Source organism: Thalia democratica, chromosome 7, assembly GCF_965202585.1.
Source record: "Thalia democratica chromosome 7, ktThaDemo2.hap1.1, whole genome shotgun sequence".
NCBI lineage: Eukaryota > Metazoa > Chordata > Thaliacea > Salpida > Salpidae > Thalia > Thalia democratica.
The window spans coordinates 41,117,958-41,137,985 of record NC_139171.1 but is presented as its reverse complement, the minus strand read 5'-3'; the positions used below and the strand labels follow the sequence as shown (position 1 = coordinate 41,137,985).

General features: G+C 23.4%; 1 protein-coding gene across 2 annotated transcripts; it reads left to right on the top strand.

Moving 5' to 3' along the window:
* Positions 1 to 196: 196 nt before the first annotated feature.
* On the top strand, positions 197 to 13,481 carry LOC145840703 (protocadherin gamma-A3-like). Of its 2 annotated transcripts, none has more exons than XM_082948030.1 (17): positions 197 to 308; positions 496 to 704; positions 858 to 1,044; positions 2,789 to 2,884; positions 3,090 to 3,226; positions 3,411 to 3,601; positions 3,701 to 3,855; positions 5,078 to 5,339; positions 6,244 to 6,421; positions 7,174 to 7,311; positions 7,989 to 8,162; positions 9,507 to 9,689; positions 10,032 to 10,247; positions 10,534 to 10,682; positions 10,909 to 10,990; positions 11,244 to 11,331; positions 12,534 to 13,481. In XM_082948030.1, exons 1-17 carry the CDS (start codon positions 212 to 214, stop codon positions 13,184 to 13,186), a joined length of 3,195 nt encoding a protein of 1,064 aa, XP_082804156.1. In that variant the 5' UTR covers positions 197 to 211; the 3' UTR covers positions 13,187 to 13,481. The 2 variants fall into 2 exon arrangements, with proteins under 2 accessions (XP_082804156.1, XP_082804155.1); XM_082948029.1 differs by having other exon boundaries at positions 10,906 to 10,990.
* The last annotated feature ends 6,547 nt before the right edge of the window (positions 13,482 to 20,028 follow it).

Below are 20,028 nucleotides of genomic sequence, written 5' to 3'. Positions count from 1 at the left end.
ACCTATTAGCAACAAAAGGGTATTCCTATGGGAAGCCTTTTATTTCTAGCAATTAGATAATCCTATATTATTTGGTTGCTTAAAACTGAGTTAAATCTTTTTTTTTAAGTTTATAGCGATTCACTTCTAGCGTAAATTTATACTTTTAATGTTCTATAATCAAATAAAAATTAAAACATTATTACAACATAGGTTGTATAGAAAAGTTTTTATGAAGCCTATACTTTTGCTTACTATTTTATGGATTTTTGAATCTAATGCTGAAACTTATCAGTTAAAACATTTCATGAAAGAAGAAAATTCAGTCGGTTAGATTTAGTTTTTGTTAATAGAACGGAACAGTAGAAACTACTTTATTCCAATTAAATTCCATTAAAGTATTAGCAACTTTACTACTAAAATTGAGTTTGACGGTGCTATTATATATTTTGTTTTATCAGAAAACTTAAAACAAAGCAGAAGTTCGTTTTTAGTTGAAAAAAACATTTTATTTAGGAACATTAGTCATGGATCTAGAAGAAAAATTTGGAGCAAATGAGACATGTACTATAATGGAGCAGACTTTATTCAAAATGGAGGAAAACTCAATTGGTGAAGATGTTGATTTATTTAAAAGCAAAAATAAATGCCATTTAACAGTAGCCAAACGAATTGACCGTGAACAGCTGTGTGGTAAATCCGATGTGTGCAGAGTTGTAATTGTTGTTAGTTTTTTTTTTAAGAGTGTGTCCAAATACTTTCATCACAAACTCTAAAAATAAATTAACTTTATATTGTACTGTAATTTAGCTTTAAAATAACGTCAGTTCAACAAAAGTAACTATTAGTAGCGATAAATGTATAGAATTTTTAAACAGGCATTTGCTGGGGAAAAAAACTTTGTTTTAGATATAACTATCAAAGATATAAACGACAATACGCCAAAATTCTCATACTGTTTGCGAAAACATAACAAGTGTCAGCTTAACTATAACGTATCCGAATCTTTACTCGTTGGCTCAAAACTTCCTATTGAAACACTTGTTGCTACCGATGATGATTTAGGTTAGTACTTTGTTTTAACTTATGCAGCTTTGGTTAAATATGGAAATAATAAATTTATTAAACTAAAATTTTCACAAAGATTAACTTAACTACAAACATAAATAAAATTTACAATAAAACAGTTTGGTTTTTATTGATTTTGTTTAAAGTTACAACTGATTTTTGAAAAAAATTAAAGACTTATATATATTTTTTTTTAATTATACAGATTCTATAAAGTATTTAAACTTTTGACTTTTACTTTAAAACGAGGAAATCAAAAGTTTGAACATTTACAAATTTATTATGCAGTAACTATGTTCTAGTAGACAGAATATTATATTTATATATCTAAAACAAAATAGTATAAACTTATGAAAATATTTGGTAGTATGTACTTAAAGCTTGTTTATAAAGAATAATTATTTCTCGTACTTTTTTTATGAAATAAGTTTACTCTACTTTTTTAGTGTTAAAGTCTACAGAAAGCTAGTACAAAAGCAAAAATTAAACAAGAAGGCTTATAAACAAATGAAAAAAAAAAACAACTATTTAAACTATCGGAAAAAAACATATACTTTTACAAAGCGTGTCAAAATCAATAACAAAGTTAAAATGAAATTAAAAAGACTGTTTTTTTTATATAACAAGTATTATTATACTTTTTAACAGATAATAAAATATTAATTTTTTTATAAAACTAAACAACAAGACTATACATTTTACTACAATAATTTTAAGAATCATTTATAGTTAAATTAACTTAAAGTACTATAATTTCCATTGATAGCAATTAAACTTTGTCGACTGGAAAAGTAGACAGCTTTAAATCAAGAATCTCTAATTACTTGCAAATGAGTGTCGATCTTAGCCGTACAAGCTTGTCAAAATATCGATTTCAGAATAAGTTTTACCAAGCTAAAACTTTAAAACATGGTTTTCAATCTTAAAAAATTAAAGATTTTACCATTTCACAAACCTCATGATTTTTACTATACTAATTTATTAACATTAATTAAAACGTGATATCAACAAAAACTACTAACTATTTAATAAATTATAAACTAAAGTTTTAAGCATATTTAAAACAAATATATAAAAAGACCTTGTATTGTAAAATAGATATATTTTGTATTATCAAAAGGTTTTACTACTTGAATGAAGCTTAATTAACTAAGACTTGAATAATTTTATTTCTAAAGACTTTATTTAGTGCCTCAATTTTCCCTACTCTATTGTTTTTTTCAAAAACTCTTTTTTAACTTTTATTTTTAGTAGCTCTTAAGGCTCGCAGTAATAAGCTTTTCATATTTTTTTAAACGATAGCTTATTGTGTTTTTATATAGCATAACAGTATACTTTTTGAAGTAAAATAATTTATTATTTGCATGAGTAAAACACACTTATAATAGGGTAAATACACTTGAGTTAAAGAGAAGTGTGTTAAGTTACCTTTACTACTCTAACGACAGCTTTGGTCAAACATTTTCACCTTGAACAAGAATTTTATTACCAAAGGCTGTTGGAAATAGTTTTTAGAAGTTTTTACAAAGTTGGCTAGTTGTTTAAAGTAAACTAATTTTTAACAGTGACAGCAAGTGCAATATCGTTTTTCTAACTGTAATAATGCTTAACCTAACAGCTGCTCATCAAATAAAATATCGTAAATAAAAGAATAGAAAATTAAGAAAAAAAGCCTTAAAATTGTTTACAAAAACTGGTTTTAGCTACTTAAGATTAAACAGCTGATGTTTTCATCTAACAGGTGACAATGGTTTAGTTTACTATGAAATGAATGATAAATTTTTCAAAATAGTAACAAATAGTGAAGTACCGTTCTTACAATTGAAAAAACCTTTAGGTAAGTATAAAATACAAACTATATGGCTAAGCTTTTTAGAAAATTTAAAGATTTATTGTCCTTAGATATGTTAATATTCAAAAACAAGTAACCAAAGTTTAACCTTTTTTTTTACAGATACGTATTACATAAAACAATCAATTTTTTTTTTTAAATAAGCAATGTGTTTTTATTTATTAAAGTTCGGTTTATTAATTTAAAATAGATTTTGAAAAGAATGCAGTGCATTACAGCAAAATAAGAGTTTTTGATAAAGGATTCCCAGGTTTGAGATCTCCAGATACAACTGTAAAGTTTATGATATCAAATGTCAATGATCATGAACCAATTTTTGATAAAAAGGTAAATCTTCAATTAATGAACTAGGCCTACATTTAAATTATTTTTATAGTCTATGTTATTTTTGAGTTACACATAATAAATTTTATGAAAATTTTGCAAGTAACTTTTTTTATCATATTTCAAAATAACTTGAATTTTACACTACATATTTAGAAAAAAACATTACCAAAGTGTTTTAATTTAGGAATACAAGATAAACATAGAAGAAAATGATGAAATAGGAAAAGAAGTTTTTCAGGTGCATGCAGTAGATTTTGACTCACCGCCGTTCAACAAAATACATTATAAAGTTTCAAACAATGATTTATTAAGAGTTGACTCTAATACTGGAAAATTATTTATCAATCGAAAAATAATTTCAAGAATAGATAACGGGTATGATAATTTTTTTTTTGGTGTTTTAATACTACAAAACTTTCAGAAGAAAGTGTAAAAACAAAATACTTCATTTTTTTAAATCAAATATACTTTTAGTACAGTGATAAGAATTGAAGCAGCAGATGGTAAAACGGAAAAAAGCAAAAAAAGTTACGCAAAATTAACAATACTTATAAAAGATGTGAACAATTTTGAGCCTAAGTTGAAAATAGATGTAATTGGTAAAGGAGTTATAAAACAGGGAAACAAAAGTAGGTGTTTTTATAAAATTTTCACGACCAGTAGTACTGTAGGACTTAAGATACGAACCAGGTGGCTGTATTGGACCAGAATTGAGTACAGTCACCTGTTTCGTATCTTCGAATCCACATGTCTTATACTTAATAAAAAAAATATACAGTTTTGATTTTAATAAAATAACATAATACTTCTTTGAATCGCAATATGTGCAAAATTAAGTTACTTTAAGCATTTATATTAAAAGTTTATAGTTAAATTTATATTTAAAACTATTACTTAATAAACACTATATTATCTCTTGTTTATTGTTTTAATATAAATTAAAGTACTTCTAAAAAAACTTATTTAACACAGTCTTAAATAGTTTTTTTTATCAACTTTACTTTGTATGAAGGACACAACAATTTAAGTTTCTAGCTTATCTTGAAGAAAGCACTACTACCAAAACTTTGTACATGTAAATAATTATGTTTCCGCGTAGCTTATATAATAATTAGACAATTTTATAGTAATAATGTTATGAAAATAAGCAAAAAGGACCCATTGAAAAAGTTAAACAACTTAATGAACACATAAACTAAAAATATTAACAGCATACATAAACAGACATCAAGTATTATTTAAAATAGATAGAAAGTAGAAGAAAAATGCAGTGCAGTAAAGCAGCGTTCGTGACAAAATACTATTTTGTTAGACGATTAATAATTTTTTAGCACATTTTTCTAAAAAATTAGTACTAAAAATCTTCTGTATAAATAAAAATGAATACAGTGGTTTTGTTTTTTTTTAGTTAGTCGATTAACGGCACCACATTATTTTCATTTATAATCAATTTTATTATTTATATCATCTACTTAGTTTTACTGCGATTTTTTTTACTTAAACTGGTCTTTTATTTTCTTTCGATTTCATTACTGATTTTAGATTAGGTTTTGTAGAATTAATAAACGATAATTTAGTACGGACATTTACTTAAAAATATTTAGTCATATTAAAAATACTTTTTTTTAAATGCTTAAATTATTTTTTTTAAAGTTATGTCAGCTTTACTATTTGAGCGCACATTAAAAAAAAAAATTGATTTTGAAAAATTGTATGAGGTTGCTTCAAGTAATGTTGGGACTTTCTACTAATAATAAAACCTTCGAATGCTTACAATGTTCTAAGTTTTGTTGTGATGTACTTGAAAAATTTATTTTACTATATTTAATTTATAAAATACTTATGTTCCAGTTTACTTACCTGAAGATTTCAAAGTTGGTTCTTATATTGGTACGATTAATGCCAGAGACCCCGATATAGGTCGCAACGCAAAAATGAGTATTGAAGTTTTGTTTAACAATAGTCTGGACGACATTGTAACAATTGAACTAATGCCTTCAACCACTATTAATATGCTCCATGGTAAACTAAAGCTAAAATCACCATTAGATCGTGAAACAAGACCAGAACATAACATGACTTTTCAAGTTTGTGACGGAGGTTACAACTCAAAGTGAGTAAATAGCTTGTTGAATAATTTAAAACTTTAAAGGTCATGTAAAAATTTTAAAACTATTTATTAAATTTTTATAAAACAATACAGATGAGAGAGTTTTGAAAAGTTGCAAACAAAAAGTTTTATATTTGTCGTGCTATTACACGCTGTTAGAAAATAACATTGAATAGTTTATACATGCAAAAGCAAAAATTACTGCTTCAAAAACTTTAGAATGGATTAAATATTAAAATTTAAAATAGCCTTGACTCAATGCAAAATGCAATAGCGCTTTTGTTTGTCCTTTGTAGTTTGAAATATGTTTAAAAAAAAATTAAATTATTAATAAGTTTTTTGAAGTTAACTAAGCCTGCTAATTATATCAGTGTAAAAGGTTCAACACATGAACTATGAATTTTATTTTCTTATTTGCTTTTATAAAAAAAACTTTACAAAGAATATGAATTTATATTATTTTTTAACCTTTTAAATAAAAGTTAAACCATTTTTGAACTTTACTACTGAAGTAATTTACAAATTTTTAAATAGTGTTGAAAGTTTAAACAAATATTTCACAGTTTTTATAACCACTAGTTTAAAGTAACAGTTTAAAGAAAAATTAAGCAAAAAAGAACGTATGTACAAAATTAAGAAATAAATTTGTATCAGATATAGTTTGATAAGGCGACAATTCTAAAGATTCAAAAAAGCAAGACGGAAAGTCAAAATAACTGTTTTAGTTTACAGATAAATTATTTGCCTACAAAAACAGTTGTTTTAAAATAACTTTTTAACATTATAGCTTTTGTTAAACTAATTTTTCAAAACTATAATTTTTTTTGATAACTGATGTAGATTTTCTAAAATATTTTTAATTAAATAAATTTTCTACAGCTATACTGAATAAAATATTAATTTTTAGATGCGGTGACAAATTTATTCAGTTTCTGCTGCTAGATGTAAATGATAACTCACCATCTTTCACTCAAGCCTCTTTTAATATCCATTTGCTTGAAAACTCTACAAAAAACATGTGTTTTTTTCATCTAAAGGCAGTAGACTTTGACAGCAAGTATCAACCTTCTTTTATGACAAAAAATGTTAGTTAGAGTTTACATAATGTAATATACATGGTGTATACTTTTAAATAGTTTTGTTGTTTTTTAATTTTAGAACAACATACTATGAATTTTTTTTTTGCATATGAGCTGCACATACTAATTTATACATAAAAAGTATTTGACTAAAAAAATTACTTCATTAAAGTTTCAAAAGTTAGGCACCGCTTTTAGTTTAGTTGTCCTTTATAAAAAAAATGATAAAGATTGATTTTTTACTAAAAACTTAGTATGTGATATAGTTGAAAGATATAAAAAACAGTTTTAAATCTGTATACTACAAGTTGATTGCTACTTTAACAAACAAGATTAAGTTTTTGTTTGCTTTCAATCATATTTGAAATTTTTTTTAAAAATTGAACTCACATAAGCTGGTATTATTCTAACGTTTAGAATAGTTAATATTAAAAAAACAATAAAACTTACAGAGAAACAAGTCCTGCACTTTCAAATTCGGTTTTAAATATAAATAAACCAAAATGTTAGAACACCTCCAAAAAATTTAAAGATTAAAAATTTAAGCTAATAAAATACACAGTAATAAAAATATACTTTTTAAAGAATTATATATGTACTAATATTTTTTATTTATTTTTTAAAGTAACAGTGTTTAGCTGCACAAATTTGCTAGTAGTTAAAGAAATTTAATATTTATTAACTTTTACTTATTCGAAATACTTTAGATAGACGTATAACAGTTATGCTTATAAACTTAATACTTTTTTTACATGCAGGATAAAATTTTTCCGTCTCAAAATGGTCAAGTCACATACTATATTGCTAACGGAAACGGAGATTTTAGTATAGACTCACATACAGGAGAGGTTTGTGTGAATCGAGTTTTGAACCGAGAAGCAATACAACAATATAAGGTTTTATTAAGTTATATTTAAATAATAGTTTTTTACCAAATTATTTTGTTTAATCTTTGAAGTTAATATTTTTGTATTACAATATAGTTATTACCTGTTTATATTTAAAACTAATGTATTGAAAAAATTATAAACAAGTAGGCGAAAACTTTATAAATTTAAGTTAGTAAATTTTTAAACCGTATATTAGTGTTATATTATGACTTTTAAGACATTTATCTGATTGAAAGGATGACTTTATACATAAATTTAAGTTATGACTAATTTAATTCTATGTTATCAAGTTGAATCTATTTAAAATATACAACAAAAAATTGTTGAGAAACATGAATTTATAGAATTATGAAATAAGTCATTTTTGATTCTTTGGTGCTTACAACTCAGTATAAAAACGTTTAGATATGTTTACTCTAGATTCAAATTTATTACACATCAAATAATTATAATGTAAATAGTTATCTTTCCCATTAACAACCCAGTTGAAGTGTGTTGATTCGTTGACACACAGAAACATATGTTAGTAGAATAAAGGAAGATTACTGTATAACTTGTTTTTATATATGTTGTAAATAACGTCTTAGTTGAAAATATTTAACTTTAAATTTTCTACTAAAACAAATTTTATTTAGTAGTTTTTAGGAATTTCTGTCAATTTATTTTATTATATAACTTTTCAGCTAGTAGTTATAGCAAAAGATAATGGATTGAATCGCCAGTTAGAAACTTCAGTTGAACTCATAATTAATATTGATGACGTAAATGATAATACTCCGGTAATAAACTATCCAAAAAATGATAACGACTTAGTTTATGCTACAATCTTAAACGATGAAGTTTTTTGCACAATCACGGTAAGAAAGTATAAAAATTCTATCAACTTTAAAATTTAAAAAATCAGTAACTGATATGAAAACAAAAAGTTTATGAACATAAAATTAAGAGTAAGTTGTTTTTTAAGTAGCTCATAAGTATACTTTATACCAGAATTTTCAAAAAAAGTTAATACCAGCTTTTGTTAGACATCACTCCCTTTCTTAATTAAATACTCATTTATTTTTTCACCCTTTATTAGTTATTTCCTCTTTGGCCACTTTGAAAAACCTTGATTTAAATCTCAATTCAGGATAATACATTGAAAAAAAAAAGTAAATAAAATAGTAAACCCAAAAATAAAATTTTATTACTCTCTGTAATTTCAAAATAGCCTCTTTAGAAAACCTTGATTTATACTAAAATAGTTATAAATTGATAACTATTTATGTATAAATAGAAATTGTTAGTTTGTTCATTTTAAAAGTTAATCTATTTAGTAAAAATTTATCAAAAGTAAGTAATTAAACTAGATTTTGTTTTAGTTTCTAGTAGTTTTTAATTGGTATCACAGTATTAGTACATATACTTATATATAAAATACTTTAAAACATGAATGGAACTTTAAAACCACTTTATACTATAAAACTAAATTTTAATATTTATTTTTTCCTTTTTATAAACAAACAGCTATATTTTTTCTTTTTAAAGTTTCAACTTTGTGAAAAAAATAATATAAACAAATTACAAGTTTTATGAGGAAAAATCAACAATACAGTGGTTTTATAAAGTTCGAAAAAACATCTTACTGTTGAGAAAAATAATGTACAGTACAAACCCTTTCAAAAGACAATCGTTTCGAGTGTACTTGTTACATTTTAAAAACTTTATAAGTATTAAAAGAAATAGTAAAGAACAATACAACATCTTGTTTTAAAACTGTTTTTTGATTTTACTACTAACATAAAAAATTATTTGTGTTAAAGGTAATTTATAATTTTTAAAATGATCACTTACTATTTTAAACTAAATGCTTAATATTTGAAGTTTGTTTGTGTTACTGTTATTCGATTTTATATACTTCTTTTATTAATTAAATCTTTCAAACATAAAGTTAAATGAGTTACTTTGTCTTTTGATCGCTTACTTAGTTTCAAATTTTTGGTTTCAACAAATTTTGCTGTAGAAATAATTTAGTTACGATTATTTCATTTTAATATATATATATATATAGTTTTAGAACATTTTTTGGATTAATTTCGTTTATCACGATTATTTACAACGCAACAGGTACAGAAAACTATTGTTTTCTATCGTTATACTGTGTCTTTTTTAATTACTTTAACTATCACTTAAATACAAGCAACTTAAACTGAAATTTACAGGCGAAAGATGATGATGTTTCTTTAAACGGAAAAATAGTATATTCGTTCCTAGACACAAACAAAAAAACAAACAGTTCAGAACTTGATTTGTTTAAAATTGATCGAACAAACGGAAATATGAACGTCAATTTCGAACATCAAAATCTCGATAAAAAATTAGGAACTTATAAAATAACCGTTAAGGTAAACGTTTACTGCTTAGTATAAATTTAAATTGTTATTTTATAAATAATAGTTTATTTCCAAGAATTGAATTATAAAAAATAACTTTATTATATATAATCAAAAACAATATAATTTTTATTCAAATAGAAACTACTTGAATAGGAAATTGATTATAACTAGTTATCTCTCACGAAATGAAACATTGATTTAGGACGAAAATCTTTGTAATAAAATAATTGTGTTTATTTAAACTTGGTTTAAATTTTTTTGTTATTACTTAAAGTGAAAAGTATAGAATAAAACTAACAATTTTAAAACAAAGATTTAAAAAGTTTATTTTAGTTATTTATTTCTATTTAGGCTTCTGATCAAGGGTACGTACCGAATTTTTCAACTCGCACATTTTATATCAAACTTATAGATGTAGATATTCCAACTCAGCAAAAACTCGATCAGGGCAAAATAAATTATCAAGCAACATCATTAAACTTTGTAACCATTCTTTTAACTTCATCAGCTGTTTTTCTTAGTATTGTTTGCGTAGTTTTCGGATACTTTTACTACAAAAACAAACAGGTTAACAATTTTTTATTTGTTATAAATACTAAAGTCAAAATCTTTTAAGATTGTACATAACTTTAATTATTAAGATAAACATTTAATCAAAGAATTAAAATCAAAGTTTAAATTAGTAATCATAGAAATATTTGGCTAAATAACGTAATCAAAACTTTAGTATATGGTATATCATGCTATATTGATAATTTGATTTTTTTGCCATAAATTACTATTTATATTTCTTATAAAGGTTTGTAAAAATAAGAATGGTATACCTTTTGGTTATTACTTGTGTGTTTTATAGAACAAAAGCTGCTCACAAAGTACAAAAAAGAAAGGCCACGAAAACTGTGAGCTTATAGATGTTGATGAAAACTCAATAAGTAAAAGCGATGTACAAATAGATTTTAATTCTAGTGACATTGAAAACTACAAAGCTTTGCACAACTCAAGGTTCATTATTTTTGAAAGTTTCAAAAAGTTAAATATATCACTAGAGCATTGCTTTAACATATAAAACAAAACTTTCTATTTTGTAAAACAAAGCTTTTTTGAGGTCTAATACTTGTAGAACTGTTTTTAAAAAGTTACATTTACAATTTTTCTAACCTAAATTTAAAGATTGATTTTTTTTAATGTGATACTTATTTCTTACTAAAAAAATAATAAAAATTAGCAGGTACGATACACTATACGAAGTTTGTGCTGAAACGTTGAGCTCAAAACAGTCAAATACTTTAAAGCAACAAGAATTACAAAAAGTTAAATGTTTTATTTAGTTAACCATAATAACAACATCTCATAGTTTTACTAGTTTAAGTTTTAAAAAGTTTTGAATATTTTCTTATTTTATCAGTTAAAACTATTGTATACTTTGTAAAACAATTATTAATAAAACTCAATCTAATATAGTTAATCATATCTAAGCATCAAAATTGTTTTTGAATAAAAAATATATTATGATTAAGTTTTCCTGATAAAGAAAAATCAATTATTAAATTTATCTTTTAAAAGAAAAAGCATGGATGTTCTGACAGTGGGAGAGGAGACAGCTCACCAGATGCAACTTCAACAAACTTAGAAGTTGTTTCAAGTCTAAAAAGTTTACAACCCTTTTATATTTAAATTAGTAATCATTTGTTCATTAACACTGTATTTTTCATGAAGTCATTAAACTGTATTCGTAATTTTTGTTGAAATAACAACTATTTGAAAGAAACAACTTGAAATAACAAAGTTTCGATGAAAGTAATTACTTATGATACCACACCGATAGTTTTAAATTTATACTACACTTTTTAAAGTAAATAAATTAAGGACTACTCTTTAAAAGTTAAATAGAACTAGTGTTTTCAAACGGAAATTAAACTTAATAAAAACAAGAACTTGATAGCAACTTGCTATTTTGTTTTTCATATAATTAATACAACTAACACATGCTACGTGGCATATGTTTTTTCACAAAAACTTTTGTCAACATGTCATGACTTAAAATGTGTCAAGCTGTGACAGAAATTTTAAAAATGCATTGAAAAAAGCAAGGGTCAAACATACACAAAAGTTTAAAACTTAAGACTGTTTTCCTTTGTGTGCGTGACTGTTTTTAAGTAAACTACTTTCATTTAAAATTAGTACATCTTTTTTTATTTATTATGCGAATATTTAAAAAGTAAAGTGTTTAATGACAAATCTTTACGTATGTATGGTGTATCGAAAAAATATACTACCTATAAAAATAGTACCATATAAATTTATTCATTGAAAAAAGAAAAGTTTTTTAACTTATTTTAACCAATTAAGAAACATATAATTTTTTCAGTTTTTCTTAACTTCAAAATTATTAAGTTCGATTAGTAAATGATTCGATTATAATCAATTGTTAAATTTTATAACTTTTTACTATATACTAATAATTTATTCTACTTTATGTGATTAAAACAGTTTTAGAGACGATAAAAAACTTATTCAGTCACACTATGAAAATATTACATTCAATATTTTTTTTAAATAGCTGTTGAAAACCTAATTTAAAACTATGTTAAAGGTTTAGCTTGATAATTGTTAGATCAGTTAACTGAATGTTACTCACGTAGAAATATATTAACTTGTTTTAGAAATATATTTTTCAGATGTTCATTCAACTAAGCTTTAAGTATATCTAATTTAAAGTGATTATCACATCAATTAAATTTTAACTTCGTATAAGCTCAAAATCTATCAATCTAAAAAACTATCAAAAAGTGACATTCTTTTCTTCCTTATAACTCTTTATAACCCTGACTTTAACCAAAATCATATCAACAGGCAACAAAGTTGAAAATAACACACTTTCTAAAAAAAGCAAAGATCAAGAAAAGCTGGGACCTAAATGCAATGAAACCTGTCTTATACAAGGACACCACGATGGCTGTTGGATGAACCTTGATCACTTTACAGACCAATTTGAAAAGCCAAAAGAGTTTTACGCTGACGAATCTCACTACGTAGATTTGTATCCGCTTCAAGATGACCATTACTTTGCTTACAACGCACCTTTACCTGTACAACGTTGCTACTACCAACACCCACAGCAATCTACACTCACGTCTATCTATTCAAACATAGCTACCCCTTTTAAAGCAATGCAAAGCAGTGGTGTTGATATGTACTTAATGGATAATTTCCGTCACCAAAGACCTTTAGTAATGACTTCTCCGATTCAGCACCAACAAAGACCGAGCAGCGCATTACCAATAAGTAATCATCAGTTTCATTACGGAAAAACCGAAGTACCTTTTCATTCAAAATTGTACGCAACATCAGCTGTTGGTTCTCCGAAACACTCACACAACAGTGAGATAAAAACTGAAGTAGTACAAAAAGGTTACAAAAACGTTTGCCGTAGTTCGTCGATGGATGCAATTATGCAAATTCAACAAACACTAAAAACAAAAAACTATAAAAAATCTTTTATATGACTATAACTGTATGTTGTTGTTATGAGCCTTCTTATAAAATCAAATATAAATTTCTGTCATCGTTTTACTTTGTGCTTTAGGTATATTTTAAATGACCTTTAAAAATATTTTTAACATTTTGTTTTCCATTTAAGATAGTTGATCACAAACTATTTATAAACAAAAATTTTTTTTTTTTTTAAGTTTTAGAAGATAATTTGCAGTCATTAGTACTTAAAAGCTTTAGTTATTGTTTTTTTGACTATTTTTTAACATTAATAACACTTCGACTTAAAATTTGAAATTTTAAACAAAAAACTTTATTGAACAATTTAAAACATTATAAGTTTTCTTTAAGAAATTAATATATTGATCTTTTCTTTCACAATAAAAAGAAACAATTTTGTATTTAGTACTAATTACTTTAGTTCTTCACACAAGTTCCTGTTTATTGTTTCTTGAAAATTCCAACTCTTTAGTACCTGATATTTGAATTTTAAAATCGTTTTATATTAAAAATGTAAAGAAACAAGAAAAAACATAAAATATAATTTTTCTTGGAAAAATATTGCAAGCGTTTTTATTTTAATAATATCGTGGATATATTTTTATTCTTAGGCTATTTTTGTTTCAAGATTTTTAAAGAAAGAAATTAATTAAAGTAAAAAAAAAAATTTGAGTCAATTTGAAACCATTTTATATCAATTACATGTATTTATATAGGTTCTAATTCTCGTTTATGTTTTTTTAAGCTACAAACAGTACATATAATTTGCATACTAAAGATTTAATACCTGAACACAAAAGTGTAACTTACGTAAAATGTTAAACTATTTGTTTGAAGTTTTTGTTTTGTTTAAAATTTTGTTTAATTTTCAACACTTAATTTCATATATAACCACTGATAAACAAAATATGAGTTTATATAAAATGAAACAAAAGAATTAATGAATTCTAAAATTTAAATTAGAGTTGTTTTTATTCACAAATTACTTAGTTATTTTTTTAAATATAAATCGTCTAGAAACAATAAATTACACATAATTTTACGATTATTGTATCTATTAAAAAAAATTGCTCTCAAAAAAGTTAACAGTTAACTAATAAAATTATTTAAATATTATCTACGAAAAATATAAATTAACCATAACATAATAAGTTTTTTGTCAGCTTGTCATTTTACAAAATAGTATCTTAAGTTTAGATAAAAAAATTAAACTGTTTGCAATTGACATTTATACAAAAATATTTCAGCATTTTTAAATTAAAAGTAATTTTTATTCTTCTAAAAGAAGTGTAAGCTAATATGCATTGATAACTACATCTACTGCAAATGATTTTAATTGTAATAAATCGCAACTTAATGCTTAGAGATTAAATTGTAAATAACTTTTTTTTGTCAAATTTGTTAAAACAAATCTGGAGTTGGTGTTTACATCTGCTTTGATATTTATTATTTAAAAAAATGTATTTTAAAAGTAGACACGAAAGAGACACAAATGAATATTATATAATTTATTTATTCAAAAGCTTAATTTTTTCTGGGTGTTTAAAATCTACTACTTAATTGTTTTAATAAATGAAACAAAACTAGTATATAATATTTAGGTTTTTAATTACAAATAAAAAATTATTAGAATATAAGTATTTTTCATTCAATAAATAAAAAAGTGTATTTCAATAGAATCATAAAACGTACTTGAATTAACTTTCTAATTATCATTATAATAAACATACTTCACATATAAAACTTTTTCAAAAAAGCTAAACTTTACTGAACATTATATTTTTTATGTTTAAGTTTTAAGCTAATATTAGAGCAGCGTAGAGATAAAATCAATATCAATAAGCTTACTTTTAATGTTTTTAAACAAATATTTTGTAATATATCTAAAATTATATGAAATTTGTGTATTTATAACGTGATGTTTTAATAATTATTGTGTTTTATATGATTTAACATGTTAGTATATTAAGTTCAATTAGGTATAGTTTTATTAAATTGACAAAATCTACTTTTACGGTTTTTGTAATACTGTAGACATTTTGAAAAGTTATTTTAGAAAAATCTTTGAAACAGAAAAACAAAAAACTGTTTTTCTGAAAATTTTTAGTTGTGAATGTTTTAAAATATAAATACTACGTTTTAAATTTAGTTTTATATTAAAGTTAATAAAGATTGCTTTCAATTATAATACATAGCTGCTTAGTGCTTAAAATATAACAAGTTTTTGGTTCATTTACTAATTAATAAAAATCTCAAACCAGTTGCTTAGTTGAGAAAATATTGAATGGCTGATTTTTTTTCAACTAGTTATAAAAGTTTACAGAATTGTTTTATTTTCAAATTATCTTATATAACAAAAAGTACAAAAAGAAAACATAACATAATATGATAAAAATTAGTTTCTTGATCAATTCTGTGTATGAAGGTTAATCTAAATATTAAAAGTTTTAAAGTCTAAAATAGAAAAGTTTTAGCAAAAGTTTAGTTCAACTTATAAAAAATCTAATGTAGAGAACTGATTCGACGCGCCGGCTCAAATTGCATTGTTGAAAATTTTTATTGTTAAAAGTACTTTCATTTTTGCCCTGCTTTATTTAAACATTTGATAAGCCAAAATAAAGCCAGATGTCAATCAATGCTTTTTATACAGTGCAATGCATTGTACTTGATAATATACTAGTCTTATTACTGTATAGTTTTTATTTCTAAAAAAATATGATTTTAGTGTTAGATAAATTACTTTTTCAAATTATCTTCATAAAAAAACTTATTTTGTTTAGTTATGTTTTATTTTTATGTATTTAAACTAAAAAAAATACAAAGAGAAAAAATTCAATTTGCTATACATTCTATTAACTGTATGCTAGTACTAATTTTAGTAATATTTTTTAGATAGTTTTATACAAGAAAAACAACATACAAGTTAACTTAAATACTATCAGTTTAAACCATTTAAGTTAGTCAGAGTTTTTTAAACATGATCAGTTGAATTATTTTAAATAAGTGCCTTTTATGTTTGAAGTTATATTTATTTCTGCGATCATCAACAAAGTTGAGATGTTCGCGCCATCAACAATAAATAATGAGCTTCACCACACGACCAACAACAACAGCATCCTAGTTTTAACTTATAACTACTTATTCTAAAAAATAAGTTATAAAAATTATAAATATATTACTTTAGATTGTAAATATATGGTTATAAAAGAAATATTAACTTTAACTTTTGCTAACATTTTTAAACCTCAAACACATGTATTATTAAGGTACTAGCAGCTTATATATATATACATATATATGCATATATATATATATATATATATATTAAAGGTTTTATACAAAGTTCTGATCGATAGTGCTCGACAAATCAAATTGGAGCTTAATATTTATTTATTTAATTATATAAAAACTATAATTCATACAGCTGTTTCACACATTGAAATGTAAAATTTCATGTGATCTTCAGTGAGTTGTAGTTTATTATAATAGTGATTATATATATTATAATAGTGTAGTCACTATTATAATAAACTACAACTCACTGAAGATCACATGAAATTTTACATTTCAATGTGTGAAACAGCTGTATGAATTATAGTTTTTATATAATTAAATAAATAAATATATATATATATATATATATATTAAGTAGATCTATAAAAAGTTTTATGAAAAAAAAAACGTTAAAACATGCTTCATGATAAATTTTATAAAAGTTGAAAAGGACAGTCTGATAGTTTTATAATTTACATTAAAAACATTAAAACGAATTTTATGTAATCTCAAAACAAAAGACCACACTATTAGTATAGTAACTTGATTAGCCTTAAAAACTTTAGGTAAATATAAAATTATTTTAGTTATACTATTGTCAATATTTTTTTTAAACACTATCAATTTAAAAAACAGGAGACTAGTAAGGTGTATAAGAAGTTTGAAAAAATAATGGATTTAAACTAAATATTTTCTTTGTGTTTTAATTTATAATTTATGTTTTTAAATCCAAAAAAAAACTTATATATAATAGAGTTTTTATATGTCTTAATTTTTGTAAAACTTAAGTTATTGCTATAAATAGTAATACAATGTTTAAAACATAATTAGTATGAACATATAACTTCAATTACGTATTATCTTATTTACAATATTTATACTTTAAGTTCATTTATGCTGTACTTAACAATTAAAACCGCCAAATATTTGTCTAGTTTTTGTAACTTTATGCGATGAAAGTAAGAATTGTTTTTCTGAATGTTTATATATATATTTTTTTTATGTACTTTGATTTAATATCTATTCATAAACTTATACAACTACATTTTTTGCAAAAATTCGTATCAAAAATTTTAATTAAAAAGTTTCTAGAAACAAGTTAAGTACTTTTTTAAAAGTACATACATAATATAATTAATCGTTAATATCTCAACTGATGCATTCATATTGAACAAATCAATAAACATGTCAGTTTTACTTGGAAGAACTAACCTAAAACTTCAAACTAAAAACTAGAACTAATTTATTTATTTTTTTATTGAATCCTGGTTATGTTTCTTTGTCTTAAAACTCTAATCATTTTTTACGAATAACAAAAGTCTAATAAAATTAAAATGGTTAGCTTTTTTTTATTTTCAACGTAATGTTTTAGTGAAATTCAACTAAGAAATTTGTCATTAATAGGTGAAATAAATGCAGTCTGAGCAATAACTTATTAATCATAAATAAATAAAAACTTCTAAAAATGTCGTTAATAATAAATATATCACATTTAAAACGCAGCTAACATTAATTGTATAATAAAAAAGCTGTAATCATAGAACTTTTTTATTTTGAAAAAAAAAAACTTTTATCTTTCAAAAATTACTTTACTTATTTGCAGCTGTAGTTAAAGCATTCTCATTTGCTTATTTTATCTAACTATAAATTTTGCTTTAAAAAAGTTACAATAGTTTCTAATTTATAAAATTTGCAGTCTTGTGTTATATTTTTAACTATCTACATTCCAAATATATTTAAAGGTTAAAGACAATTAAAAGATAACAATTTTATTTTGATTTTTTGTTTGATATTATACTTCAAAAATAAAACTTTTAGAGTAACTAGTAAAATAAACACTGTTTTTTATTAGTTTTAGAACTTACTAAAAATTTTGTTGTAGGTTATTAAGTAAAAATACCCACTAAATTAACTTTAAAAAAAAAAATATCCGTCAAATTTTAATTTGATACAGTTTGTAAACATACTAGCAGTTTGAAAACTAAAAAAATAGTTTTTGTTTTTTAATAAGTAATATTAAAACAAAGTTTACGATTACGAAATTAGTAAAAGTATATCAAATATGTTGTAGCGTTATTATTACACTAAAAATACTTTATACGTTAAATAAATCATTAACTTAGGATGTAGGGAAATGTAATACATAAGTAATTGTTTGAAAATAGAAAGAAAACTTAACAACAATCTAAATAATATATGAGCTAAATAAATTACATCTACATGTATTGCTAAAAAACTGTATACAATTGACCGAAAAATTCAGTAACGTTTTGAACAAGAAAATTTTAAGCTAACTATTCGTAAATTTTTAATATGAAAAGAAAAATGAGGAAAACTAAAACACAAGAATATTTGAGTAAATACAAAACAAAAACTATAACCTTGTATTAAGTTTATTTAAAAAAATATATACGTTATAATTTATTTTGAATATCTTTGATATTCTTCTGAAACTATTAAACATATATATTCTAAAATATTTTAATGAAGGTTTGAATATACAAAAAATCCTTTGGTATAAAACAAAAACTTTTACAATTATAAATTTTTCACAGTACGTTACTAGAACTCGATAAAAGTTAAATATCAAGTAATGTTACAAATTTTCTGCTGTTATATATTGTTTTCAGCTATTAACTACTAACTTTATTTACAACTTAAGACAAGCCAGATTCTGTATCTACGTGTAACACTTTTACATAATGACTAAAATAAAAATAATTTCGATCAAATAGATCGATTTCTTAATTAAAAGGTTAACAGAATTCTATAAACTGTAGTGTTTGTACTTGGTTTATTTTTAAGGTATTTGTTATAAAAAAGCAGGTTTTATAAAAGTAAAGACGAATTTAGATTATTTTACCTTTTTATTTTTAGATTTGAAACAAAATACTGTAAAATGAAAAATAAAAACATATCTGTTCTGGACAAGACGTTAATAGGTATCTGTAGTGTTCGACTCAATAACAAAAGTTATTTGTGCACCAGGTCCTAGTACAAAATATTTTAAGCTTTTTAAGCAAATTATGTTGTGTACGAAATAAAAAGTGTATTTTTGTTAGTAATTTCATTTATATGTAACTTTTCATGGTATGAGTTTTCATACTACATGAAAGTTTACAACAATGCAGTATACATTTTTTGCTCAAGTTTTTGATCTTTCAAGAGAAAATTAAAAATTAAACGTTGCTTACTATTCCGACTTATTTTGTGAGTATTTAAAATGCCAAAATTCTTTTTTAGTATAAAATTTAAAAAACAACATCGTCAGATTTTAAAACACTTCTTTATGAAAATAAGTGCATCATTAGTTATATAGGTAGCAATAATTTAACATATAATACTTTAATATGGAAACAAAAATTTCAAATCGATCGAAAAAAAAGTCGGAATGAGTTCGGAAACAGCGAAAGAAGAAAAACGTTTCATTTCCAAATCAAAAGGTCACGAGAAAAAAAAAGGCGAAAGTAGTTTTTGTTAGTGCTAAACATTTATACGTTTTTGAATAAAAGTTTTCAGTATAAAATTTAAGAAAGTTTAAACCATAAAAAGTATGTAATTGTTTTGGATAAGATATAAAAAA